The sequence below is a fragment of the Sceloporus occidentalis genome, unplaced genomic scaffold (assembly GCF_023333645.1).
Source record: "Sceloporus occidentalis isolate IW3139 unplaced genomic scaffold, rSceOcc1.0.p SCAF_1, whole genome shotgun sequence".
NCBI lineage: Eukaryota > Metazoa > Chordata > Lepidosauria > Squamata > Phrynosomatidae > Sceloporus > Sceloporus occidentalis.
This window is the reverse complement of record NW_028316981.1, coordinates 302,630,246-302,641,518: the sequence shown is the minus strand read 5'-3', so window position 1 is coordinate 302,641,518 and position 11,273 is coordinate 302,630,246. Positions and strand designations below refer to the sequence as shown.

At 39.1% G+C, this 11,273-nt stretch overlaps 1 protein-coding gene across 1 annotated transcript in view; it reads right to left on the bottom strand.

The window, feature by feature from the left end:
* Positions 1-3,250: 3,250 nt before the first annotated feature.
* Positions 3,251-11,273, bottom strand: part of CCDC68 (coiled-coil domain containing 68) — a 46,409-nt gene continuing 38,386 nt past the window's right edge. Inside the window, exons 8-12 of the mRNA XM_089513428.1 lie at positions 10,550-10,632; positions 9,060-9,165; positions 7,220-7,303; positions 6,050-6,126; positions 3,251-3,806 (exon numbers count right to left, since the gene is read on the bottom strand). Of these exons, the coding sequence (XP_089369554.1) occupies positions 3,758-3,806; positions 6,050-6,126; positions 7,220-7,303; positions 9,060-9,165; positions 10,550-10,632 (399 nt within the window). The 3' untranslated portion in view covers positions 3,251-3,757. The remainder of the gene's footprint in view (positions 3,807-6,049; positions 6,127-7,219; positions 7,304-9,059; positions 9,166-10,549; positions 10,633-11,273) is intronic.

Genomic DNA, 11,273 nt, shown 5'->3' with positions numbered 1-11,273 from the left:
ATCCTATACTACAAAAGTCATACTGTTGTGTTGAGACCATTGTGCAACTGCCCCCACAGTTCACTCTGCTAGTGTAATGGTCCCAGTGGCACAGCTACAACAATGTTTCACTCCTGGGAATGCAACAATTGCATAATGCCACAATCCTAAATAGCACAATTGTAAAATGGTTTATGATACGCTAAAGTTCCCAAAATGACACCAGCCATAAATGTAAGAGGCAAACAAGCAAACTAAGGCAGAGTAAACCTGCATGACTTTTGGAAATTCTTACCTTCAAAGACTGAAATGTTGGTCGATCTATTGTGTCAAACAGTTCTCTTGCCTTTGTCCACCCCAAACTGCTCATGTTATTTAATGTCAGTTGAAGATGATCAGGTGAGGTTGGGGTGGGGGGTATGAAGGTCTCACACAGAGACCATTTGCAGATCTGTTTGAACAGATCATAGGTATTTGATGTTCTATCAGGCAGCACATACCTTTGGAGTATTATTGTATTATTTATAATCACAATATTACCACTCTGCAAGGAAAACTGACTCAACCTGATCTGGGGTCAGAGTGAGCTGCTGTTCTGCTGCCCCCTCTGTAATTTAACAGCATCAGCTTTCATATAGTCATTGTAACAAACAGGCCTAACAACAGACATAATCACTGAGTTTGTCGAACGCCTTTCTTAGACTGGAAGATGCATGCCCAGATTATTAAAAGGGTGAACAAAAGGTTGATTTTGTTCCCATGAGCACTTTACCATTACTTTATGGGAACCCTTTTAGTCAGGTTGAGAATGGTTTTAATCCCTCCAAACATTGCCTGTGGGGGTTTAAGGATTGGAGCTCTGCAGTGATCCTGCTTTAACTGCTTTATCCTGACATTTTATTAAAATAATGTATTATGCAGTATACTGGCCAGAGCAGGGTTTGTTTGTTTGTTTGTTTATGCATGCCAACATGGTGTAGTGGTTTGAGTGCTAGCCTATGATTCTTCAGACCAGGGTTCAAATCCCAGCTTGGCCTTGTAAATCCACTGGGTGACCTTGGGCAAGTCACACTCTCTCAGCTTCAGGCATGGCAATGGTGAACCCCCTCTGAAGTAACTTGCTAAGAAAACATACAATGGCCTGTTACAGACAGCCAAAATAAAGCTGCTTCGAGTCACAGTGGAGGTATGGTGTTTCAATGATGCATGCGTCCTAAGAGTCCAGAAGCTGCACCAAAGCCACCTTCCAGTCTTTAGGGCTGGAGCGTGGCTTTGGTGCGACTTCTGAACTCTTAGGACGCATGCATCATTGAAACACCATACCTCCACTGTGACTCGAAGCAGCTTTATTTTGGCTGTCTGTAACAGGCCTAAGATAAGGTTGCCTTAGGTTTGCCATAAATTGGTAATGACTTGAAGGTACACAACTGCAAACAACAACATATACACTTCTTTTTCAAAACAAAGTTTGAAATGGCTTATAAAATAATAAGTAGCACAAACCTATAATTCTGTGTCATACAACACACCCAGTAATCCAGCTTCAGATGGGCTTCAGACATTTCTCGGCACTTCAGCAAGCTTACAATTCTAACAGATTCTGCATTGCTGATTCATTCTCAATTTCATAGAATAAAAAAGGACTGCAAAGGGCCATGTAGCTCCCTGCCTTGTAAGAATACACAACTAAAGTAGGGTTGACAGATAGGATCCATGACATGTCTCCAGTAACTTTAAATCTGTGCAGTGATACATGTTATTCACAGTATGCCAATGCCCTTTCACACTGTAGAGTTATAGTGCTATGATTCCACTTTTACTGTTAAGGCACATCCTGTGGAATCCTGGGATCTGCAGTTTAGGAAGAAGCATTTACAGTTCTCAGCTGGAGAGCTTTGGTGCCTCCCCAAACTACAAATCCCAGGATTCCAGAGAAGGCAAATTTGGCAGTTAAAATGGAATTATAATTCTGTAGTGTGAAAGATCTTCTCACACTGTAACAAAGAAACTGTAGCTGAGAGGCAGTGAAGTATCCATGGACACCTGTTAGCATATTCGTTACCGAGTTTTTCATAGTCTTAATTCACCAGTTTGTTATGGCCCAGATTTTTTGCTCTAAAATAAACAAATGCAGGTGATCCTGCCAGACTGCAGAATCATTTAAGTCTTGTCAAATGCAGCTGAATAGTTAAGCCTCCTTTATTATCCTTTCTACACTAGGTAGCTCTTTAGATACAACTTTAATCCTACTGGCTGTTATATGCTCTTTGATAGTTTTGTGGTTCTTATTTTATTTTACTTTTATTTATTTTTTTGCATTTTCATTTTAACTGTTTAATTCCTTTTTCTAGATACGCCTTGAGAATACATAACTTAAGGTATAAAAATATGTATAGTAGGTCAATAAATAAGCATGAACCTTATTCTTCATTTAGTGTTAACACTGACTGAGCATTAACATTGTATCCTGAAGCTAATTCCAGCCAAATCTGCAGCCTGATCCAATTCATGTTTACTCAGCAGCAAACTCCCACTGTGTTCAATGAAACTTACTCCCTAGTAAGTACCCTTAAGTTTCCACTCTGCAGCACTTTTCTGTGGTACAGTGGGAGAATTAAATATGTGATTAGTTCAAATGCTTAACTTCAGTGAGAAGTAGGAATATTTAACTAAATCTAGATTCAATCTGCTGTGCTTTCCTATGTCCAGTTGTTATAATCTTCTGTGGTATTATATAAACTTGGTATGGTCAGTATTCCACATCCTAAAACACAAAATGTGCTCATAGAAGAAAGGTATATCTCCACTTGAGCTTGAAAGTGTTCCTTTTTTGGACAACTCTTTGAACTGGAAACCTGTTGGTGTCTTACACTACATAATGGTGTCATAAAGGACTTTGGGGGTGGTAGAAAGGGGTACCAGAGGGAGAGCAGAGAAACACAGCTCTGTTATCAGAACAAACTGCTGTGATTGCTTCTGACCAGCCCACAACACCACAGGACAGCCTTTGCTGCCATCCTCCCATTGTCAGTATGCCACACTTATTACCACACAGGGAACTGGTCAGCCACTTATGTGAACTTAGTAGCAGAAAACATCGTGGCAATAGGATATGCCTCATTCTCTTGCACCATGCAGTTCTCAGGATTCTCTGAAAAGAGAAAAATGACACCAATGCCACAGGCAATTATAACATCCAAGCCATCTCTCAAAACCAGGCATTCCAGAAATAGACAATTTGGGGCAATTTGCCACTGCAGAACCTGGCTTATGTTTGCTGTGGGTGGATCAGCCCTAGGTTCCATCCATTTCAGCTTTATTCTCTTTTTTTGCGTAATGTATCTGACGTAACTTTCTGGGCTCAGATTCAGCCTCATTAATACTCCATATGTTCTTCTGTGTAGATAAATGTGCTGTACATAGCACACAGAACCGGTCTGCTGAAATCTGTTCAGTGTAGGAGAATCACTGTTGATGGCAGTACATCTTTGTCACTGATAAGAATATCCACCACTCTACAGTAGTTTTTATAAATAAATTAAAAGAAAAGTATCTCTCCTTCTCCTTCTCTGACCATTTGTTCTATTGGTTGAAAAGCCTGGGATTCTATCTTTGTTCCAGTGAGCCCAGAAGCCCAAACATGTTATGTGTTGAGAGAGTTCCCTGTTCAACATATTTCAAACAAAATTGCACAGAAGAGTTATCCTTGAATGGAAGATAATAAAGATGGGATCTTTGCAACTGATGTTGGGAAAGGTCTAAGCTTCTTAGGGATCCTTCACCTGCGTAGTCTGTTTATCATAGCGTATGGCAAACCTCCATCCATCCTGTATGAACAAGGAGATAATACAAATGAAAAACTTATTCTTATAGGGAAAAATCTAATTTAGCTCATGCAAAGTAATCTTATTGCAAGGACATGGCTAGAATCCTGTTGATTGATCCCAATTAGAGTAGTCACATTGAATCAATTGTTGAATAGTGAGAAAACATGTGGTTAAATCGATTTGGCTCTGCTCTAGTTGAGACTAGCAGTTAGATCTAGGTCCATGTAATGAGTTTGGGGCTGGAGCCTTTTTCAAATATTTTAGGAAAAACATTGGGTCATTATTCTGTCTAATTCAGCACAGCAGACTGCCTACCAACAATGTCTAGCTACATGCCTCATGCAAATTTACTGCAGTCATAAAACAAAGCGACAGTATCGATCCCCTGAGGTAACCTTCCAGCTTTTTTAAATAATTCAGAAAGAGAAACTGAATTATACGATATAAAAAGCTAATTCAGATTCCTTTTTCAGATTATTTTACGAATAATCTACACTCCTCTAAATGTAAGGGTGGAAATGTGCAGTCATCCACACACTGCTTAGTCACAGTTCCCATTGTTCCTATGTGAGGGATGATGGGAAGTGCATTCCAATATTTGGATTGCCACATGTTCTCCATCTCTGCTCTTATCCACATATGTAATTATATGATCATGTAACAATAGGTTAGATATGAAGATACCCTTCCTTTTGTACATATTATGTTTGATGGCTATCAGTTTGATTCAGCCTCATTTTTGTAGTCATTGTTTTTACCATTAAATCATGTCACTCACTGAATGGCAGGAACATCTCAAGGTTCCAGACAATGAATACAAACCATGGTATGTGTTTGTAACTACGATTTGTAACAAACCATAGTTTGGTATAAAATCCAGCTTTGACTATGATTTGGAAACGTACTCATACAAAGCCCATACATTTCCCATAACCTGTATCTATGGGTGAATTCTGTGGGTTAATTCATTCCAGTAATCAAATGGAGAAAAAGCATCCATACAGTAGCAACATGAAGCCAACTTGATGTGTCACAGCCACTTATCAAATGCTTTGGCCCCATCATGTGGAGAGATTTCACGGCATTTCAGCACATTGATCACCACAGAAGGAAATAGTAATAATAATAATAATAATAATAATAATAATAATAATAATACAATCTTATCAAAACTCGAGGCAGGGTACAACATTATATTAAAACACATAAACATAGCACACATGAAAATAATCCAATATCAAATTAAAAATAGTCTCATTTAAAATTCATAGTTTAAAATCAACTGGCCTGACGGAAGGGAGGTCCTTAATACTGTTTTAAATTCAGACAGCATGTTAAGCTGTCAAATTTCTCTTGGCAGGTCATTCCACAGTTAAGGGGCTGTCAATGAAAATGTCCTCTGGGTAAAACCACCTATCTAGCTGAAGTAAATGTCCCTCAGAGGACCTGAGTGTAGAAGGTCATTATATGGGAGGAGGACAACCTGTAGGGTATCTGGACCCAAATCATGTAGGGCTTTAAAGATAACAACCAACACTTTGTACCTTCCCTGGAAAGTAACTGGAGCCAGTGGAGTGACTTTAATATTGATGTAGTATGCTCACTTCTAGATGCATCACCGATCAGTCTGGCTGCTGTGTTTTGAACTAATTGAAGTTCCTGAGCTTGGTAGAAAGGTAGACCAATGCACTGCACAAGTCCAGTTTTGAGATTACCAGTATGTGCACTACCATCTTTATGTCTTCCAATTCTAGGAAAGGATGCAGGTAGAGTATCAACTAAAGCTGATAATCAGCTGATAATAATAATGACCACTAAGTGTGCCAAGGTACCGACACTAAATTTGCTATTGCACGTTTTCCCAAATCTCTTCTTGCCAGCTGGGCATACAGTGCTATATAGAGCACACACAGCAAATCTGGTCTTTTCCAAGAAAGGGACAGTATATACAGTGGATCCTTGTTATACGCTGGGATTTGGTTCCAAGATCCCCCGTGTATAACAAAATCCGTGTATGCTCAAGTCCCATTAAGTATAATGACATAGCAAAATGGTGTCCCTAATAAAAAATGGAACATCAAGGTAAATTTATACTTTTTTGGAACATTTTCAAACCGTGTATGCTTAAATCCGTGTATAAAAAATCTGTGTATAAGAAGGGCCGACTGTATTAATCTTCTTAACATGCTAAATCACTGGATTGTAAAGAAGAAAAGAAAAAAGAAAAGAAAAGAAAGCCTTACTTTACTGAAACAGCTTTGGAGACTTTTGGTTTAGACTGGCCAGAGTAGAATTCCACCTTGTACTTCAGTTCTTTGTTCTAGAAGTTGAGGGAGGAGTAAGTATATTTGTTTGTTTCATTTAATAAAACCATAGTATCATAAAGATGGAAGAGATTGAAACAGCCATGTAGTCCAATCTCTTGCCATGCAGGATGACAGTTTAAATTTCTGAATGATGCCCATCCAACCCTTCTTTAAAGACTTTCAAAAAGAGACTCCACCACTCCATGAGTCAGTCTGTTCTACTGCTAAACAGCTCTTATTGCCATGTTCTTCCAAAGGCTTAGGGAAAACCTCTATTCTTGTCATTTGAATCCATTGGTTCATGTCCTAATTTTTGGAGCAGCAGTGAACAATCTTACTTCACCTTCTACATGAGATCCCTTCAGATATTTAAATATGCCTATCATATCCTCTCACAGACTACATGTACCCAACTTCTTAAGCCATTACTCACAGAGCTTGATCTCCAGACCAAAGATATAGCCAGGCTCTTGAGGGCTTGGTTGTAGCTCCTCCCATTATGATGATGCTACAGGTGTCCCACATACAGCAGAACACTGTAGATTTTACAGTCAATCTACTTAGATTTTGTGTAGAGAAATGTGATTAGGGAAAGAGGACCAGGAAACACCATCTTGAACTTTGCTTCTAGCAGAACAATGTTTTGGCTTAATAGGAAAGGAAAGATTGTTTGGAAATATTCAAAAAATGTTGAAAATCATGTTTTTCAAGTGTCAACAAACTGGACTGATGAATATCTTCACAGTTAGGTGTAAAATTCTCAAGTCATTTTTTGTCCAGAGAATAGCACTCCACCCTCCTCCAGAAAATGTTATTTCAGAATAAGTCCCATATTGCAAATAAACTTTGAAAACCACACAGTTTTCAAAAGACTCCCTCATAGTGGGAAGGAAATTGCTAAAACTGCTCATCCCTTCCATCAAGAAGGAATGTAAGTCAGGAATTAGATCCCTATGAGTTAGTCATAGGCATGGTGAAACATTATTTTGCCTCATTTTCTGTACAATTGATAGAATTTTGTCTCAACTTTGCAGGATGAAACAAGTATGGAATGGGACCAGTAGGATCACAAATTGAAAAAAAAAACATATCCGGCTGTTCCTTTACCTTTGCTTGGAGCATCTCAATCTTTTCTTTCAGACTTTCTATTCTTTCATCTTGGAGTGTTAATTCATCATTCAGTTCTTCAATCTGAAACCAAATGAAAATTAGAAATAAAACTTGTTAGATGCTTGTTTCAAGCTAGGTTTCTTACACTGTCAGTTTTCTCACGAGGAGAGGATCAGGAGACTCTGCACTGTCAAGAGGGTCCTGTAAAGCAGCATCAGTTTTCAGCAGAGCAAACAGATTTCCTCTTCAAAGACCTAGCTATGTTAGTCTGGAAAATCAGTGTGCAAAGAGATCTTGTAGCACCTTTGAGACTAAAGGAAAGAAAGAAGCCAGTAGCATGAACTTGTGAGGAAGTAGACTCAAGTCTACGAAAGCTCACGCTACCAGCTTCTTTCTTTCAGTTAGTCTCAAAGGTGCTACAAAATTCCTTTGCACACAGATCTCTTGTCACTCAACTGCAAAACCCAAGACTTCACTGGCTATATTAAAACTACCAAACCAAGTAGAAAGGGTGAAGGCTTGCAGTGACCAGCCATCAAAAGCCATCTATACAGAAATTAATTTTTATCTAGCATCTTTAGCTGTGTGAGACACAGAAACCTTGGCTATACAGATTCTTCTTTCTTAGGTTCTAACTTCATTTTATCCACATAACATTTTTTTACATATCAGGAAAACATTTACTGTATATATTCATGTACAAATCTAGAAATTTTAGTCAAAAAATTGACCCCCAAAACCTGTGTTGACATATCCATGGGTCAATGTATATATATAAGTACATGCATATATGTAGGTAAATATTGTACATTAATTCTTACTTTTTTAAAGAAAAGGAATCATCCCATTCTCTGAGTAGAGTGGCAAAAGGTGAGAGCTTAATCTCTCCTGGGAGCACCTGAAAGAAGCAATGACTCCCCTCTACTATCTCTCATCCATCCACCTTTATGGTAAACACAAAACAGTTGTGCCTTCCAGAATTTTGCAAGTTCTCTGGCATCATTTCCCTTCATTGCTTACATCCTTTGTTATATGCCCCTAAGTTTTACCCTTGACTTATTCATGGGTCATATAAAAATCCATAATTTTGACTCCAAATCTATCCTTGACTTATATGTGACATCAACTTATAGTCAAGTATGGCGGGATACAGACCGCCTAAAAAGGGTGGTCTCCTGCCGCCCTGGTTTGCTGCACGAGGGAGCCGCAGCAGACAAACCAATCGGCTCCTTCGTGCAGCAAAAAGAATCCACAAAAAGTGGGTTCTTTCTGCGGCGCGGTTGTGACACTGCAGTGCGCCAATGGTGCACTAGCGGCATCACAATGACGCCGGGATGTGCGGACACTAGGCGTCTGTCATGTCAAAATGGCAGTGCCCATATATACAGGGCACCGCCATTTTGACACCCTCGTCATGTGCGAGGGGCGAGTCGCGTCTGGAAGCGCCCATATAAGCGCCCTTGCACATAATGATGGCGTCCCGTAGGGCCCGTCTGTACAGCGCCCATATAAGGTATTTTAATTTTGTTTTGCTATTATGCTTTTGTTTAGGGTTCTTACCAACCATGCCCTTTTCTAGGGTACCCCATTCCATCCTACCTCTCCATCTGTCTTCCACTTCACCAGCAACATTAAATCAGCATTCAGGGTTACTAGTAATTCTGTTTTGAATGGGCTCTCCTGAGAATTTCCCTACTTTAAGGGACCTCTCCTCTGGAGGTTAAGGTATGCTCCTAAGCCTGCTGGTATGCCCCCGTCGTGTGTCAATGTTGCTTTTGCTACTCAAGGCCGCATGCACAAAAAACGTGTTTGCTATTTGTGTATAGATTTTGCTGACCTGTTGAATCACACTATGTAAGTTTTGATGCTGGGAATGAATCACACTGTCCAAGTGGCTAATTTGTTCCTGAAGTGTGGAGATCTCTGTCTGAACTTCGACACAGCTGGTAGAGAGAAGAAGGAAAAAGGAAAATGTTTTCACACAGAAAAGCATGATGGGATGAAAAGCCACTCCTCAAATGAGCTGTCACCTTTTGCATAAAATCTGCACAAACATTATGGATGATTGGCAGTTTCACATGACCCATGGGTACAATGACCAGGAATTTTCTTAAAGCAAAATCTATACAGTTGCTCTCCTATTTTAATAGAAAAATATTCTGCAAGAATTTCTCATTCATTCTCGTTCCAACGCCGCAAAGCATGAGGGAAATCGTGATGACCTCGCTTTTGGTGAGCGTGCCACATCTGCGGCGCCCTCGTCACGTGCGAGGTCTGCCAGGCGTGTGGGTGCTCCACCCACCAGGCAGCCCTCGCACGTGACGAGGGCGCCTCAAAGGCCCATCTGTTCCAGGCCATAATGCCCATCTCAAAGTCAATGAAAATCATTATTTAATTAAAATTTCCTAATAAAAGTCAGATCAAATAGCAATATCATCTGGAAATATAACACAACACTTTAAATGTTTGATTTAGAAGCTAATTTACAGAAGTTTAGGTTGGCTGAAGGATTCTCTTAGTAGTAATAACAACAACAACAACAACTCACAAAAACCTAGAATCATACAATCATAGAGTTGGAAGAGACCACAAGTACCATCCAGTCCAATTCCTTGCCATGCAAGAATACACAGTCAAAGCACTCCTGACAGAAGGGCAGCCAGTGTCTGTTTAAAAACTTCCAAAGAAGAAAGCTCTATCACACTTCAAGGGAACATATTCTGTTGTTGAATAGCTATTACCATCAAGAACGTTTACCTAATGTTTAGGTGGAACTCTATTCTTGTAGCTTCTATTGCTCCATGTCCACATCTCTGGAGCAGCAGAAAACAAGTTTGCTCCATCTTCAACGTGACATCCTTTCAAATATTTCAACATGGCTATCATGTCACCCCTTAAACTTTTCTTCTCAGGCTAAACATACCTAGCTTCCTAAATCACTCCTCATAAGGCATGATTTCCAGACTTTTCATCATTTTGGCCATCCTCCTCTGGACACATTGAAACCAAAAGGACAAGTTGGTAATCACAAGTAATTGAAATCTGGTTGTTTTCAGTGAGTCTACTGTAGGTCCATATGGCAAAGTCTGAATCCAGCTCATACAATATCAAGTGTTCTGCTCTTAATTAGTACAAAGACTGTCTATAGCCTCTTGAAAGCTGACAAAGGCTCATAAAATTGTACTAATTAAAAGTAACAAAAATTTGTGAATTTCTCTGAAGATGCCAGCCACAGATGCTGGCAAAACATCAAGAATAAATTCTTCTAGAACATGGCCACATAGCCCGAAAAACCCACAAAAAACAATTTGTGAACACTTTGCAAACCTTTTGGTATTTTCAGCATTTGACATCATCTGGTGAAGTTTCTCTTTTAAAACCTTTTTCTTTTCATTCAAGGTTTTCTTCTCCTAGGAAATAGAAAAATCACAAAATGTACATACATTTCTGATGTGTAAAAAAAGAAATGGAAACACAACTTTTCCATTTACTACTCCTCTTTTTCTTGAACAGCTTTGAATATTGACATTCCTCCCACCACACCTTTGGTTTACTTACATATTTCATATTTTTGTAATGATCTCCATGTGGCTGATCTATGTACATACACAGAGCTCAGGAAAAAAAAAACTTTTTTGAACTCCCCAAATCCACCACTCAATCTGGCCACTGATCATGCTGGCAAGTGACAGCCAGTAGCCTCAGTAGGGATGGTGTCACATGTTGCGGTAATGCATGGTGTCACTCTCCCTCATTGATCTCCTCCCTTACTACACTATACAGAATCCTTAGTAACGTTTTTGTACTAATATTACTCATAAATTATAATTCCTATAGATCACTGAATGTAGTGGTAATAGTTGTGAAATAAACAACTAGCAAAATTAAAATTATACCTTTAAATTACAGTAGCATGTGCACCGACTAAACATATTGACATATACATAGTTAAAGTGTGGTTAAAGTGAAAATCTGGTAAGAGGTGATGTTTTTAAAGAAAATTTAAAATATTTTAAAAATTAAAATAAAATAAAATTTAAGGTTTTTGTTT